The following is an 18151-nucleotide window of genomic DNA, read 5'->3' as shown; positions in this document are numbered from 1 at the left end:
TTCAGTGGCGTTTACTCTGAGCATCAAGAATAAACATTTGAGAATATACCACACACTCTCCAGAATTGATAAGGAACTAGATATGAGGTTGAGAGAATAGATTTGGTAACTTAATATGGGGTTCACAGAAAACAAACAAGAAGGCAAACAATAATAATGACATAGGGGATATCTGAAGTAAAGATATAAGGAAGGTATAAAAGGTATAAGCAATGGGCTACAATCGAGAGAGAACTTCTGTGTGGATTGTTACTCCTCTTACGCAGCAATAATACTGTATTGGTGAGGTCCAAGCCCAGGGGTGAGCCCTTTCTGTTCTATAAGCTTAAAGTGAGAGTAGTGTTTTATGGATTCAGTATTTTTAAGTGGGGCTAAGTCTGTTCTTGAGGTCCTAGCTTGCTCTAAGCCTGATGACGTATGTAGTCTGTACAGCAAACCACGGAAACAAATGTTATCATTCATTCTTGCTGAGGAGGAAATGGAGGGTTTCAGTAGCTTGCTGACAAGCTCAAGAGCTCAGGGTATGACCTTGCAATGGAGTGACTTCCACTGGGTAAAAACATGCATTACTGGTGAAGTAAAATTACCCTTTGCAGAGCAGGAGAAACAAGCAAAACCACACCCAGAAAACAACATCCATCATGTTGTTTATGTATAAAAGCATGGGTAAACATATAGATATGTGTATATGATATGAAGGATAGTTGTAAAACTGCTTGCTCCTTAGGGGGTTAGTAATGAATAACTACAGTTTAAATTGTTTCCATAGATATATTTGTCTCAAGCCAGGGTGTCATTATTACATGCCTATAATCTCACCACTCAGGAGGTAGGGCAAAAGGACCAAAAATTTGGAGCTAGTCTGTGGTATGTAATGTTTGCTAGCTAGGTTAGCCTTAATTATAAAGCAAATCATGTCTCCAATAAAAAGTCTAACAATGCTGACATATTTGTACTGCTTTTAATACCGATAACTAGTTAGTTTATAGTAAGTACAACTTAATTCTTCTAGGCTATTTGATGGTTTATTCCTCCTTACCCTCCCCACCTTCACTGGAGGGCAAGTCAGGCCAATTTGTACCTTGACTCTGCTCTAGCTCCTGCTAGCTGTACTCTCCTCTGATGACAGAGATAGATGAACAGATTCTGAGTTGATCTTCAGGGCGCCAACGACACTCCAGACCCCGTATTTTATTTAACTGGCTTTCACTTCTTATTGCAGCAGGAGAGGAAGTGACCATCTACAAGCTTGAAGAAAGTTCTCCTCTGACCCTTGATAAGAGCATGTCCTCTTGGTCCCAGCATGGCAGAGCTGCCATGATTCAGGTGCTGTCACAAGAGGAAATGGATGGGGGTCTCCGCAAAGCCATGCGAGTTATCAGCACCTGGTCCGAGGATGATGTTCTCAAGCCTGGGCAGGTTTTCATTGTGAAGTCTTTTCTCCCCGAGGTCGTGCAGACGTGGTATAAAATCTTCCAGGAGAGCACTGTGCTTCATCTTTGCCTTAGGGTAAGCCGGGACCTTAGATACTCAGATCCCAGAAAGGAGAAACTAACAACACAGAGGTCTTTGGCTACATCTTTATCTAAGATGGTTTTTCCTCAACTGAAAAAGTCTTTTAGTTTTTGAAGGTGGTAGTTTTTTTTTATTATTTTTGTTGTAAAGGACATTTGCTTTGTAGGTAGAGTGGTAGAAGGTAAATAATATTAAATGTCAGGCAGTCTAGGAACCTGGCACTGTGGCTCTTCATTATAAGAAGAATTCCTATTAATCTCTTCTCAGTCCATTAGACATTAGAAATACCAGACCCATGGGGAAGTTCGCCAATGGTGCTTTTCAGGTTCTTCCTTCCATAGTTATACAGACTGATATAAAGATCTTTTATAAGTAAGACTATGTATGTTAGTGAACAATTATTTAAAAATTTTTGGGAATTTAATAAATGCTGTATTTACAACATTGCCACTTCTGTCTCCCTCTCCAACCTCTCCCATGTCCTCTGATACTGTCCCAAACTCATGTCTTTTCCTAGAATTATTACGAGTAACTGACATTGATCACATATGCATTTGGTATATATATTTTAAATAACTCTCTCTCTCTCTCTCTCTCTCTCTCTCTCTCTCTCTCTCTCTCTCAAGGAAATTCAACAGCAAAGAGCTGCCCAAAAACTCATCTATACCTTTAACCAAGTAAAACCACAAACCATTCCCTATACACCAAGGTGAGTAAACCTGGCACTGTGGCTCTTCATTATACGAAGAATTCCTATTAACCTCTTCTCAGCCCATTAGACTTCAGAAATACCAGACCCACGGGGAAGTTCTCCAATGGTGCTTTTCGGGGTTCTTCCTTCCAAAGTTGTACAGACTGGTATAAAGATAATTAGATGTTCCAGACATACCTTGGCTTAAGTTCCTAAACTTATGTGAGTGGAAAAAAGTTCAGACAGATTGATGATCAACATTTCAATTAGGTGAGACAGGCAGATCCTGGGTGCAGTTGCTAATGCCCAGGGGTATTGTGGCCCCAAATCATGTCTATTTAAAGCTTAGTTGCTTCCCTAGCATCCTAAACAAATTAGGAAGTTTGCAATCACGAACGCTCACGATTTTCCCTGGGGTGTCTTGATATGCTTGTATTCACTTATCAAGGCAGATCATAATTCGGTGTGGAGGAATTAGAATAAAGCCTTTTCCCCCTGTTTTACAAGAAATTTTATAGAGCCTGGCAAGAAAAATTGGACTCGGTACTCATAAAAACCTTGGAAAGTTTTCTCAAAGAAAAGGGAGGCAAGTAAGCATGGGAACAAACCTCCCAGAAAGGCCAAGGTTTGGTGATTTGTGCAGCTGAGTGCTCTGTAGGGTAGCTGCCATGCTTGCTATATTGTGTGTGAGTTGGGGCATCACTGGCTTCTTTTGTTCCTCACAGGTTTCTTGAGGTTTCCTTGGTCTACTGCCATTCAGCCAACCAATGGTTAACCATTGAGAAGTACATGACAGGGGAGTTCCGGAAATACAACAACAACAATGGTGATGAAATAGCCCCCACCAACACCCTGGAAGAACTGATGTTGGCTTTCTCTCACTGGACCTATGAATATACCCGGGGAGAGCTGTTGGTTTTAGATTTGCAAGGTAATTAATTGAAAATGTAGAGTTTCCAGAAATCTTACAAGAACTAGGATGGACATATGAAGGTGTTCTACCAGCTTGGTAGAGAGATATAGGTGTTTAGTTCAGAGATGTTGCATACTGATGACCATGAGTATCCAGTTTGCTGTTTTCTTCTTTGAGGGGAAAATGTAGGCACAGAGTCGTGTTTAGATCTTAAACATTGAACTCAATGGGTAATGACTTTTGTACTTTGTTTTGGTGTTACCCTTTGCCTTGCCTTATGCTTACCAGAAAATTTAGATTTGTATTCACATACATGGGGAAGTTTAAATTCTGGATACTTTTTATTATATGGAGTTTATTGCCTTGGTAATTTATAATTTAGCTTGCCTTCTTTGATATATCCCTTGATATGACAGTTCAGGGAAGTCCTTGGCTCCAAAAAAGGGCTGCAGTGCACTCTTATTTAATGGAAGTCTTTGATCAGAGAATTTCCCACTATCCCCACCTCCTGCTGGATGTCTAATTCCACAGAACATCAGAGTGTCTCCAGCAGACTTTCCTTGTAAGGAGGACACAGAATGTGTGTTATGGCTGAAGTTTAGTTTTTGGGCTCATGGACTGGAGCTTTGGGGTCAAATAAAGGACTTGGCCCAGAAGTTGTCATAAAAATGACCTCATTTAGTCCCAGAAGCAGCACCTCGAAGCATATATTATTGACAATTTAGGACCAGAAAGTATAAATAATTTGCCTCAGGTTACACAGCTCTTAAAGAGGAAGCAGGACATAGACTTAAGCTGGTCTGACTCTATATATCCTTTTCTCCTCCTTGTACTATTGTGTTTGAGACTGTCATTCTGAAAGGAAATAACCATCGTGGGGTGCATTTAAACAACCTGAACTTTCTCCTGTCCTCCCCTCCCCTCCCCTCCCCTCCCCTCCCCTCCCCTCCCCTCCCCTCCCCTCCCCTCCCCTCTTCTTCTCTTCTTTTCTCTTCTTTTCTGATTTTCTTCACATTCCAGTTCTTGGCAAAAATGGGTTTGGAGGCCTGAGGAATGTTGAGATTAACATTCCTGGGGCATCAGGATCAATGTCTGGGAATATGCAAATTCAGTTTGAAATTTGGATCACATGTTCACTGATCTATCTACACATAAAATGCTGCACACATTACTAAGTATGTCTGCCTTTTTATATTTCTGGTGTTCTCAAGACTGGATTATATTTCTAAACCTCAAATGCATTTTTTTTCTGGAAGAAATATAAACTGAATTAACATGTACAAAAAAATTCATCTTTTTATACCAGCAAGCACTTGATGAATATATGCCCAGAGTGGGGATGCTAAAGGCATCTGTTTTGTAGCTCTGGTTGGAGAGATGCTTATTGTTTTCATATGTGTTCCACTGTTTATGTTTTTGCTTTGAGTTTTGGGTGGGGTTGTTTAAACAGCAAAAGCAGAAACAACAACTGCAAACAAGCAAAGAGAAACTTGAAGGAATTAATGATGACTCTTTAGTGTGTTTTGTATTTCAACTTGAATAGGGTTTAGTTTAATGATGTTTATGTTCGGGGATTTTGATGTCTCTTAGTAATCCAAAGTGACATTAAACAGAACAAATGCTGAGATTATAGTCTGCGGCGTCAGGGCGAGGGAATTAACTTTATTGTTTTCTTGAGTCATTGTGTGAATTGCTGAAAGAGGCCACTGCATGTCAACTATGTCAAAACATTGACCTTTAAAGAAGAAATGAGGAGACATCACAGAGCACACAGAATAGGTGTCATGAAACTCATGGAACTTATTAGGCAACTAGATAATTGTTGAGCTGAATTCCTGGACAAACATAAGTCTATGTCAGTGATTATAAAGCTGTAATGCTATTGCTGGCTGAATCTTATCAAGGTTCGAAAGGAAATTTTTTTAAAAATTTTTGTTCCCTTTTCTATTGCCTTTTGTTTACTAGTATTTCTAATTTGGGAGAGTTGACTACTCTGCCAGGATCCATTGTGAGCTAGCTGTGTGCCCTGAGGACCAACTTCTCTCATTTCTAAATGGGAAAAATAATCTCATGCCTTTAAGTCATTTTGTTAATAAGTCGTTACGGAGTTCTCTGCATGTCTTCTTGGAGAAGAAAGATGAACATGGGCAGTTGATTTTTTTTTTTCCGTTTCCCCTTCTCTTGTTCCACTCTTCCAAGAGAAGTGCTACTTGTTAACCCGGAAATGGCCATAACAGGCCAGAAAGCTGAACTCTGAGGAGAGGTGTGACCAATTTCCCATTATTTATAATTATAATGAAGTTTCCTGCCTAACAATTTTACATAGGAGGGCCTGAATCATCATTATTACACTTGAAGTCCCACAGTTAATTCCCAGCAGTGGAAATTAAAAACAATTGTATTTCAAATTAGAGAATTTGGTTAGGGTTTGATTTTTTTCCCTTATTCTACTTTTCAATGGATTTTTGGGGATACAGTATTATTTTTTTTTATTTGATAAAGCAATTTCTAGAAAAGGCACCCACGTAATCATGAACGCTGTTGCTACAAAGAGATACCTTGTTTGTATAGATGGAGTACAAGGACATTGGCCTTGCCAAGTTAGATAAGGTTCTATAAAAGTTTCTGGGCTTTCTCTGGGTTTTGCTAAAAAGAGGTCATCAGTAAATAGAGTAATTAGATATCAAATTATCTTACTTGTTCTGTATTTTCCAAATATCAGGAGAGACTGAGGTAAGATGGACTGGGTTGGGTGGCTCTTGTGTGGTGGGTTAATTACCCTAAGTGAATGTAGAGGACACTGAACTGATTGTCCATGGGGCTTCTCTCTTTCTCCACAGCTCATAAAGACTTTCTTCCATAGAACAACTCAAATCGTGTAGTTAGGAGTTAAGGTTTAACATATAAACATAAGTCAGTGGGTTAAACACTCTATGTTAGGTGTTCTGTATGTGTTAGGGAACACACTTTTGGGAAATGAGATAGAAACAAGGTTTTACCCGTGATAAGATAATATGTCACTTCATGAGAGGTTCTAGATAGAGTAAAGAAAATGAGAATAACAGCCGACATTTAAAGCTTCTTACGAGTCAGATACAGCGCACGGAATGCTCCCAGTAGCCCTCTCTGTTAAGGTCCTTTTAGATGACAAAACTGGGCTTCAAGGAGATTAAGGACAGTACCAGGCCTCACAGCCAGAATATGGTACAGCTTGGGGTGGAGCCTCTGTCCTCTGTGATTTCTACATCTCTAAAGAAGCCACAAGATATAAATGTTCTCTAATGAGATTTAGACAGATACCTTTTTTTTTTTTTTTGGAATCCTACAAATATTTTCATCTTTTTGAAATAATAATGTGTCTTCAGCCACTGTACCTAGTCCTGACTTAAATTTACACTTTACTTAGACATGGGCCTAAAACTTTAATCACTGTCATAAGCTCCAGGCTTTGAGTTCAGCCTGTGCTTAATTAAAACGCTAAAGGCTGTGCAGCTGTCGGCCTGGTGCTGGGATACACTTCTGCCTGTTATTCAGTTTATTCACTCCATGGTTGTAGGAAAGCAGGGGCTCTCTCAGCTGCTCCTTCTTGTCTATGGGACAAGAAAAAGCACAAAGAGCTCCTACCCATGGCTTTGAAAATGCAAGGGCTCAGCAAGGTCTGATTTTCACACTTCTCTTGTGTTTGTGTATCGGCCCAACTTTTTCTTATACTATTCAAACGCAGTGTGAAAAGTTGCCAGGCTAGGGCTTGCTAAAGAGTAGGTTCAGAGAGTCTATAAACATTGATGAGAAACTAAGTTCCATCTTATTGCCACAAACCCATAACTGTAATTCGCCATCTTCCATTATTATCTAGACCACGACCCACAGTGACATCTGTGATGTCATCTCTTGCAACTGTGATGCAAGAGGAACTGCAGATACTAACACAGCACCTCGGGATGCAGGCATATATTTCAAAAACATTCTTTGTAATGACCACTTGTTAGATATGCTAGTGGGTAGCAGACCCAAGTTAGAGCCTGTTATCAAATGTAGTAATAAAGAAGCATGTGCATATATTGTAATACAGTGGTAAAAATATGTTGATAACTTTTCCAGGATCATTGGTGTCCTTTATATGTTATATATGTAAGTGATATGTGTCAAAACATTCCTAGAGAAGGGCCCTTTAGTGTCACCAGGTTCACAGAGTCATGAAACAATCCCTTCCCCGCAATTGCTGTACCCCTGCTCTAGGCTCCAGGCTACTCCAAGGTATTTCCCTAAGGAAATCAGTTTCTTAACAGAAAAGCTACTAAGGATTAGAGTTTCCTGTGAAAGGTGTACTGTTCCAACAGAGAGAGACCACAGCAGAAATGTTTAAAAGATACTGCTTAGAAAATACAAGTTTTTTTTTTTTTGCTTTTAAAAAAGATTTATTTCTTAATCATTTTTATTTTAATCAAAATATAATTCTACTATTTCCTCCTGTTCCTTTCCTCCCTCCATCGTTTCCTTGGCCCCTTCCTCCAACCTTGCCTGTGTATCTCTGTCTCCATTCCCTTTCAAAATCATGGTCACTTTTTCTTTGAATATATATATATATATATATATATATACACATACATACATATATACACACACACATATATATGTATATATGCACAAGCATACAAATATAATATGCAGGGTCTATTTAATTTTGCTCATATGTCCACTAGGCATTAGGTAACCAATGTTTAAGCTTATCCCTGGAGAAGACTAATTCTCTCAGTAGTCCTTAGTTTTCTGTAGTTCTTTGTCTAGGGATGGGGTGTCTTGATAGTCCCCCCTTCCACTTTAACACAAAAGAACCTTTCTCAACAAGTAGCCATACATACAATAGTCTACCATTCATATGACTTTTGAATACTCACCCTAAAAAGCTAGTGTCTTTCAAGCAGAGAACAAAAGGCCTGGTTAGGGAATGGTCTCAGAAGTTGTTGCATATACCTAGTTGTCTCATTGGTGTCCCTAAACCATCATCACTGTTAGAAACGAGCCCCTCACCACACTTGAGCTGTAACAGAGGCTGACTCTGACTGTTGAACCTAGTTCTGATTAAGTTCAGCCTTAAACTGCACCCATGTTATCTCTGTATGCTTTGCTCTTTTCCTTTAAAAACTAAACTTTATTGAAGATACATCCCACACAGAGCATAAGCCTACACCTCAAAGAATCTTCACAACTGAACACCCAGGTGGAGTCAGCTCTCACATCAAGAATTTGGTGTCGTTTTATTCTACTGTTTATAAGTGCTATATATAGATACAGCGTTTGATGTGCCTCTTTGATGCATAGAGGCTGTACCTGCAAAACTTGCCAGGATCTCGACCTTGCTAAGCACCGATGGAGGCCATCTAAGGAGACCATGAACTAGAGGGAGGAACACAGCATTGCCCTAGCTTTAATCCTGTTATGGCCACTTCTGGGATAAGCAATCTTCGGCAAGCTTCTCAACCTCTTTGAACATCAATGTACTCATTGATGTAAATGAGGATAAGATGTAAATTGAGGATATGAGGATAATATTTTTCTTTCATGAGAATTAAAGAAAGTAAAACTAGATGCCTTAGTGCATACAACTGATAAAATGAATGGCAGATACATAGATCTACTGATAGATGACACTATCAGCGGGTCTTATGACATCACTAAAACACTAATTTGTGGCCAGGTGTTTATTAGTTCAGAGGGGGCTGTGTCAGGAGACACTGCATCCAATAACTTTCCTGAACAGCTTCCCTAGTCCCTTTAATGAGCATTGTATTTAACGTCCTTACTGTGGAGTGAATGAGACATGGTCTCAGTGTAGATCCAACTGGCCCAGAATTCACAATATAGTTCAGACTGGCCTTGAACTGATGACAATTCTCCTGCCTTAGCCACCCAAGTTCTGGGAGTGAGTCACTACATCTGGCTTGAGTATAACCTTCAGAAAAAAAAAAAAAGAAAGAAAGAAAAGAAAAGAAAAGAAAAGAAAAAAGAAAAACAGGAAAGAAAACAGAATTTGGTTATTATTTTTCTACCGTACTAAGAAAATGAACCCTTATTTGCTAAACGAATTTTGTTTCTTCTTTTGAGGTGTTGGAGAAAATTTGACAGATCCGTCTGTTATAAAGCCGGAAGACAAACAGTGAGTTGATTTATGTGTTATAATTTAGAAGAGTGGCTTCAATTTATTCTTGTTTCAAACATTATTTTTAATTGTCGCATACAATATACAGATTATATGTATCAATGTGTATCATGTAATGTTTTGTTACTTGCATAGATTACATAATGCTTAATGGTTCTTTTTTTTTTTTTAAAAACTTTTAAAAAAAAGCCAGATTTATTTTCATATCTATGGGTGTTTTGCCCTAATGCATTTTTAAGAATTGTGTTTGAGTGCCTGGTTTCCATAGAAGCCAGGAGAGGGCGCCGGATCCCCTGGAACTGGTGTTAAAGACAGTTGTGAGCGCCATGTGGGTGTTGGAACTTGAACCCTAGTTCCTTTGGGAGAGCAGGACATTTTGAGTAGAGGTCTGTCTTAGTTTCTTGGAAGAATTTAAACACATATGTGCCTTTGATATTCCAGAAAAGTTTTCCAACAGTTACTGCACATCGCAATAAAACAAGATTTTTAGACTGAAATAAAGGCTTTTATATTTCAAACAAGATTCTCTAAGCCACTTCAATTAGGAAATGAGTAAAGAGAAGGCATGAAAATGAACTAAAGTTTGATTCTAGAGCTGGGTTAGGAAGCCTAAGGGGAGGCTAAAGGGTCAGTGCAGTCTCCAGATTTTGGTTGCAAATCCGACTCTTGAGTTTTCTGCTGGTCTAAACCTAAACCGCAGGGGAAAGGTGTGTGTTTGGCTTCCTCTTGGGAGTTTATTCTGACATAAAAACAATGCAGTAACAGAAGTAGCTTTCTCTTTTATTTTTTTCTTGTCTGCTCTGTTGGAATGGCTGCCTCTGTGCCCAGCCAGCCACTTTACAGGCAAGCCAAGGAAGAGGTGGGAATACCAAGTGCTGTCCTGTAACCACAGTATTAGAACTTAAAGCCACAGGGCTTAAATATGAGGCATCGGATTGTATAACTCAACCGGAGCCAACCGACACAGAGGGATGAGTCATTCACCCATCTTTTGAATTCTGGGGACATTTTCTGGTGTTTGGAGGACTTGGCACTAGGCCTTTTAGGTGTTAAAAGTGGAATGCAAAGAAGGGAGGGTTCTGATTGGCTGATGACTGGCCGCTATGGAGAACAGCAGTGGTTTTTAAGTGTGAGTTGCCATGGTGGTCCTTAGGAGAGCTTGTTAAAATGGACTGTTGCTGTAGTTTTGCCTGCAGAGTTTCTGATCTAGTTGTTTTGAGTTGGGGCCAAATGATTTGCATTTCTAACACATCTCAGGTGAGACTGATGCCGAGGGCTAAGGGTACTTTGAGAACCATGGGTCAAATAATTTTAATTCTTTTTGTTTGTTTGTTTGTTTTTGTTTTTTTGAGACAGGGTTTCTCTGTGTAGCTGGCTGTCCTGGAACTCACTTTGTAGACCAGGCTGACCTCGAACTCAGAAATCCGCCTGCCTCTGCCTCCCAAGTGCTGGGACTAAAGGTGTGCGTCACCACCGCCCAGCCAATAATTTTAATTCTTAAAGAACTACTTTTTAAACTGGGATGAAGTCTCATCAGTGTATAGCTCATGGTGACCTTGAGCTTTGGATCCTTGAGAGGAGCCTCTACCTCCTGAGGGCTGAGATTATACTACCAAGGCTGGGATAACATTATTCCTTTTTGGTCAAACTGAGGGCCTCTGCTTGGTTGCTGGGTCAGAGAAAACCCGTAGGGCTAAATAGATGGAAATTCCTGACCCAGTAAAACGTCGAAGTTTTACTTTTTTTCTTCTCCTGGATCTCATTTAATAATCACTTCTTTTTTGCACCATTCTTTGACTGAATGATTTTACGAAATGTGGGTTCAACCCATCCGCAGGGTCCTCTGAGAAGATGTTCATCTATTAAACAGATGCTTAGGTATTGTTGGCTCGGGTGGGCTCCGGTGGGCTCGGGAACATACAGATGATCCAGAGTGCTTCTGTACAGCACCCAACTCCTATGATATCTGTTTGACTATTGAGTCCATGTTGGATTTGTGGGTGTAATGAACTATTTTATTTTTTAGTTCAGCAGAGCCGAAGTGTTTTCAGCTAAGCATATTATTTCTTTAGCAGTCTTGTGTGCTCAAGGGCTTGTATTAGGAATTTATATTTCTCTATGAGAACTTTCTTTACAATTTTTTTTCCGTGCAGAGGTTTTGCATATGTAATGAACTGAGTTTATGTGTACTCTGCCTATTGTTCATTAAAAATTGACCTTGGCATATATCACTTAATATGACCTGAATGCTCCATCTTTTTAGAATCTCAGATTATATTATCCTACTTGACAGTTAGGTATGTAATTGCATTCTATAGGAAGTGGGTTTCAATTTCTATTAAGGTCACATGGGGAATTAGAAAGGCATGCTTAGGCTTGGCATTCTACTGCAGTGTCTGAATAGGGCCCTTGCCTCTGTACTTATTTTTTTTTTAAACTCCCTCAATGTAATTCTATAAAATGACTATGGCAGCTTTATTTTCCATGACTTGAGGACAGCCACTCCTGAAACGGATACAGTGGTTTCATTGTGGGAATGCTCAACTTTGTGTCTTTGGTTTTCACAATGACCTTAAGTTTGATTTTCTCTCAACTAATTAGTTCCATTAGAACTATATCTAATTAATCAATGATGCCCACAAGTGTGAAATCTTTGTTAAACAAAGTATGAGCCATAGGTCAACGTTGCCACCAGGGATATTGGTGGAATTGCATGGTCTCTGAGCCTTCTCTGTATCTAATGAGCCAGACTGTAAACCTTCATAAAATCTGGTGAACCAGCATAAATCCAAGTTTGAGGTGTACAGATTTAAGCAATTGATTTCACCCATGCAACAACTCTGTGTGTTAGGTTTGGTGTAACAGTTCACACATGAGAAAATTGAGACTCACTTAAGGTTCTAACTTTCTTGTGATGGAAAAGAATCAACAGAAGGGAACAGTTGTCTGTGAGATGGGATGAGGGCGTTAGAGAATAATTCTAATAGCCTTGCTCATACCTCCTCCCACTGTTCTAACTCTCCCTAACATGCCTCATTTATTGGTAGTTTGGGACTGTATCTTTTTAGCCTATTGCCAACTGCCTGATAGTTTTGAGCATTTGACAAGTATGAGCTGGTGGTGAGATGTTCTTTAGTGACTGTGTATAGAGGGCACTAATTGGACTTTCCTTGTTTGTAGAACCAAGCTACCACCTGCTTTCCCTGTGTTGTTAAAAAAAAAATCTGGAAAACAGCTAGTTGTGTTTTCTTTGCAATTTTAGTTATCTGAGACAGCAAGGCTTGGAGCATGCTGTGGAGTGTATATGCAAATCAAATGTCCCTACATCACTCTCTCCCTGCTCTGGGATTTTTGGTCCTGATATATAAATTTTGTAGTGATTTTGGTCATTTTATTTTAACTTTCACACAGCTCATAGAGGCAAATAGCTTCCATATCTTACTTGAAGGTATTATATCTTAGTTGGGAGTCTTTATGCCTTCCTGGGATGACAGAAATGGCTGGTAGGGGATGCAAACCAGTGAAAATTTCCAATGAGGTCACACAGAGACTCTAGAGTCTTTCATGCTAATGGCTGAATAAATACCTTCGTCTCTCACTTTATCAGATCCGAGAGTTCTGGTCTAAATACCAAGTGAGTCTGCTTTTTTTTTTTTTTTTGTGCCAACTTCAGTTTCACCTGACTAAGGTAGTGTCTCTCCAGCTGGACTGAAATCCAGGCATAGTTAACAAGAAGCAACTTCTACTGTGGGGTAAATACCATCAGAGCTCTGCCTTGTGAGAGTGATTGGGTGACGAGGAAAGTTAATCCCCAGTGTCTTTCCAGTCTGTCTTCCCAAGAGGCTTTCTCCACCTACCCGGCACAGAGCGGGAGGCAATCTGAGATCAAACTGACATCAGCCCTCATCCTGAGCTTGGCACATCTTCAGAGAGCCACTGTTCTTTGGCCAAAAGGAAGTGGAAATTGAGATAAATGTTTTAATCCTCCGGTGGAAAAAAAAAAAAGCCCATTTTTACACCATGTCCCTTTTGAAAAACCACATTCCTCAGAAGCCAAGTTTATTGTTTCCCTTTGTGATAGTCTCCTGTGCTTCCCCCCACCCCCCTTAAGACGTGGTATTTAAGAGCAGTAATTGAGTTCAGATTTTAAAATGTGCTGTTTCCACTATGCTCATCATTAAAATGAAGTATTAGCTTTCATAAGCTTTCTTTGGAGGCATTTCTGGTGTGCTCTGTCCTGGGTCATGCAGAGGGTCAAAGTCTGGAGAGTAATGGTTGTATGAGGAGCATGCCTAGAATCTGCTGAGGATCTTTATGTTAGAAAGTTCAAAACGTGTCTCAGAGATGCCAACACTACTTGTAATTAAGTCTGTTACTTACTCTGGGCATCTGCCTTCTCTTTCCACAAACTTTTTGGCTATTAGTTGTCTTGGCTTTCCACAAAGAACCCGGTTAAAACAGTTTGTAGAGTCAAAAGTAGCTTTTAAAAACCCAGGAGTCTAGGTGCTCTGGTGTCCAGTGAGGTGTTTGATTTGGGGAGAGTCATTTTTTCAGAAAAGGATTTGGGTGCAGAGCAGTGCACAGGCGTCTGTTTTAGAAGGTGTGTGCTACAGCAAAGTTATTCTACCCTTTACCTTTGGGGTGTTTTAGTAGAGCATATGATAATGAATGCCATTCTCTCACACCATATGCATTAAAAAGGGTTCCACTGTATTTTGTTTTAATGTACCACATCGAAAATTCACTCTTCTATCAGATTAGTGTTGGAATGAGTTTCACAGTAGGTCTTGGAGTTGGGTACAAAGATTGAAGTGCATTTGAATTTTAAATTTGCAAACCTAACATTGTTACTTCCCCAAAGTGCTCTGTTCTTTGTTGGCTCCTTTAAGTGGCTAGGTTACTAAGGGATACTGTTCGCCATCTCAGAGAATCCTAGTTGGACTCCTTTTTCTCAGCTGTGATCTAATTGATATTCTGATATTTCCTCTAGATCAAGAGGGATGGTGTTTGGACCGGCCAATTTAGGGGAAGATGCAATTAGAAGCTTCATTGCAAAACATCGCTGCAACTCCTGCTGTGGGAAGCTCAGACTGCCGGGTAAGCCGCGGTGACTCTGTGTCTCCCGAAGAACTCTCATAGAATAACAGTTATTATAACTCAGGATCGAGTCAAAATCTTAACCGCATTTTTATCTCACTCGCAGCCATTCACAAGCTTGACTTTCTGAGTGAAAAATTTCAAGTCTCAGGAGGGATTAAAAAAGGACAGGGATTTGCTTGAGGTTCTGCCAAAATGTGATAAAACAACCTGGGGCCCAAAGCTTGTCACAGTCAGCCCAGAGAAAAATGTTCCACCTACTTAAAGGGAATGAAACAGGACGAAGGCCCCTCTCTTCCCTTCCAATGTCCTGTTTGCTTGCAGATGGCATGCCTGTAGCATTTTTATTCGGTTCCAGCTTACCCATTGGGCACCGGAGAGGGTGTGGCTCAGAGAGAAGAAAGGCTGTCAGTTAAAGCACTACTTTAAGCTGTAACAACCACTGCTTTATTCCCTCGTTTGTTTGTTTGTTTTACAGCAGTGGGCTTAGAACCCAGTACTCTGTCGTGCTAGTGGGCACTCTACTACTGGGCTACATTCCCAGCCCCCACACCTGCCACATTAAATTTTGATTGCAGTGTGTGTGTGTGTGTGTGTGTGTGTGTGTGCTTGAGAAATTCTGGCTCTGCTGGAGTCTATTTGTCCTTCTCAGAAAGGAGGCTTGCTGTCTGCTTAACTCTTTCCTGGGTCACAGCAACTGTCTTCTTACCCTGGAATTTCACATATCGAAAGGTGCAGTCCTGAGTGGGGTATTGTGGCTACACCTATAGCTGAAGATGTTGCAGAGGCAGAGGCAGGAGGCTCACCATAGTCCAGGAACTCATGGTCAACTTGATCAACATAGGCCATAGGCACTTTGTCTCTCTGTCCCTCCCTCCCTCCCTCCCTCCCTCCCTCCCTCCCTCCCTCCCTCCCTCCCTCCTATGTACTTCCATAACAAAGATGGGCAATTTCTAATTCTGTTGAAATTGAGGGAGGCTTTTGTGAGCAAGACTTAACCAAGGAAAGGGATTAGAATTAGGCTTCTGGGTCTTCTTTCCTCCATCAGTCAAAATAGAGTGTGTCATCATGCAGGGGCAGATATGGAAGAAGAATGCCTGAGGAGCAAAGAAGGAGGCTCTATTCTCCTAACTGAGCTCGTGGCCGATGGTCAAAGAGATCACTGTACAACACTGTGCAACACTGTGCCCTGCATTGGTCATCAGGAACCCAGGCAGGGGTTGGGGCTGGGCTGAGGGATATCAGAACTCTAGGCAGGGAGGCAGGAGCTCGTGAACATCTGACTCATCCCTCAGTTGTGGCCTGGAATCCACTCAGGAATCTTCACTCTTAGGCACTGGACTCTGCCCTGTCTGACTCACTGTAGCCCGGACAGGGCAGCTTCTATGCTCAAAGACCCAGGACTGTATCTGATCATCTAGGAGCCAGGCAGGCTCGAGACATTACTCATAGCTTCCAACCTTTGGGCCTAGTTAACTGTTGACTATGGTGTAGGGTTCATGTTTATATGTTGGCATGCCATGATAGGCTGGAAGCCTTGTGGCTTTTCTTCCTCCACATGTGGAGTCTGGGGATCGAACTCTGGGCACAAAGCGTGACAGCAAGCATGTTTAGTTTGGAGAAGAGAATAAGAAGTACCTTTACTTTTTATGTTTTATTTATTTTTAAAGCAGAGGCAGGTTAAGACCATGCATAAGAATCTGAAATCTTGGCCCAGGTAGGGTCATGGAGCCCTGTTCTGCTTTCCACTGAATATAAGGCATTGACCTTTAACATCTTCATCTGCAAGCAAGAGATAATTGTATCTGACACAAAGTTGAGATAAGGATTTATTTTTATGTAAATTATCAATAAATGTTGGTTATATTATTAAATATATATTAGTATACATACCTATGAGTTCATTTTTTTATGTAGAAAAATCACCATTTAACATTAAAAATTAAACCAAGAAATATGAATTTTTCCTCCTGGTACCAGAGGTTAAGCTCAGGGCTTCACACATCCACCCCAGCTACATGCTCTCGCCCTGAGTGATACCCTTGGTTCCCTAATGCTGGCACCCACAGTGTCTAGCCCATGAGCCCTGTTAGCTCAAGGCTAACAAATTAAAGGAAGGAAGAAGGCTGCACTCACATAACTGCCCATGATGTGAATTCACAGTGAATGGGCAAAGAGGTCAATGCACAGCACTGTGTCCTCTGGGCTGGTCATCAGGAACCCAGGAAGGGGTTAGGGCTGGGCTGAAGTCCATCAGTAAAGGAGGCAGGACCTGGTGAATGTTTCAATCATCCCGAAGCTGCAGCCTGAAATCTGATCATGAATCACAGCATAAAAAGATGCCTGTCACATTTAATGTCATTTTTCCTATAGCCAGTCTTCCCAAAGCTTACCCCGTTGGCCATGTTTTTAACTTTCCTTTGTAAGCAGAAGAGGCAAGGCTTGGGAAACGTCTGAAATGATCCTGAGATGGTGAAACCTTTGTAGGTAGCCGGAGAACTTTCTTGCAACTGTTTCAACCCATCCCTCTGATCCTTCTTAAGGTTCCCATTTCATAGTGGACCTCACTTAACTTGGGTCAGTCACATCTTCTCTCCCTACTAGATGGTGGCCTGTGCCTCACACCATGACAGCATATGGAGTTAGAGTTTCACATAGTCATGGGATGCAGAGAGCCTGGGTTTAGATATGGTTGAATGTTTGGAATCCATATGCCCAAGTCCTGGGGCAGCAGAGATTCCCTGAACCCTTTGACTAAGCCTGATGTCCAGTCCACCTGCATGAATCAATGTGATCTATGTCATCTACTGAAACTATCTTGCTTTCTTTGTAGATTTAAAAAGGAATGATTACTCCCTTTCAAGGGCACACTGCAACTTGGGATTTGGGCAAACCATTGAACCAGCTGAGGAGCTTCCAGAAAGAGACAAAAATAGAAGTTCCCTGGAAGATCACACACGCCTTTAAAAAGATGATGAAGGAAGACGATGGTCCTTTAGCTCCTTCTGCCATGACTTCTATAGTGATGGACATAGACTGGCATGATCCTGACTATGTCAGAATCTCCATCACAATAACTTTACAATGTGGACCTCCCTGGAAGTGCCCTCTGAGCCTCATCTCCCACTGCCTAGAAGGCACAGTGCATAATGGAGGGGTTCTCCTGGGTATTGACTTCTGAGAAGAATGTGTGGCATGCATTCTCATCTCCCGGTTCTGCATGAAGATGCTAGATGAGTCAGTTGGGAATACTTTCCTCTATACCTCATTGCTTCAGCTGGCCACTTGGAGTAGAATGCTGTGCACTAACGAACTAGGGAATAAATTAATTTATTTTCTCACTGCGTTTGAAGACTTTGTCCTCACTGTTATTCATGATTTCATCCAAGGGTTGTACATATACCTACCTATACATATGTGTTTTCTTCTTCCCTCTTTAGCAATGTAAGTTGTGAAAACAACAAAAACAACAAGGAAAATCCTGGGATGGGTGTCTGTTGGCCAAGGCTGGAGCATCTATAGCCATAACAAGGTCATGTCCTGGTGCACTCTAGATGTATTGGAGCATTGTTATCAAATCACATGATGCTTGGAATTTTTCAGTTTCTCTGAATGAAATGAAAGCAGAAATCCAAACCATTTTTTTCTTACATCTTTTTATTGCGCGGGGTGTGTGGGGGGTAGGTAATCCTGGAAACTATTAAGAAAGGCTTCGCTTTATTAAGCTCAGAAACACTATGGCCAGAGACCCTTACCAGTCTCTGTTCATCCTTTT

The 18151-nt window shown here is 40.8% G+C and overlaps 1 protein-coding gene across 1 annotated transcript in view; it reads left to right on the top strand.

The window, feature by feature from the left end:
* The window catches only part of Trpm6 (transient receptor potential cation channel subfamily M member 6), a 178923-nt gene extending 161273 nt beyond the window's left edge, over positions 1-17650 (top strand). Inside the window, exons 34-39 of the mRNA XM_021151275.3 lie at positions 1223-1509; positions 2142-2224; positions 2932-3137; positions 9225-9276; positions 14270-14376; positions 17210-17650. Coding sequence (XP_021006934.1) covers positions 1223-1509; positions 2142-2224; positions 2932-3137; positions 9225-9276; positions 14270-14376; positions 17210-17343 — 869 coding nt within the window. The 3' untranslated portion in view covers positions 17344-17650. The remainder of the gene's footprint in view (positions 1-1222; positions 1510-2141; positions 2225-2931; positions 3138-9224; positions 9277-14269; positions 14377-17209) is intronic.
* The last annotated feature ends 501 nt before the right edge of the window (positions 17651-18151 follow it).

The sequence above is a fragment of the Mus caroli genome, unplaced genomic scaffold, assembly GCF_978045245.1.
Source record: "Mus caroli unplaced genomic scaffold, Mus_caroli_1 scaffold_20, whole genome shotgun sequence".
Taxonomy (NCBI): Eukaryota; Metazoa; Chordata; class Mammalia; order Rodentia; family Muridae; genus Mus; species Mus caroli.
This window is presented reverse-complemented; position numbering and strand designations above follow the sequence as displayed.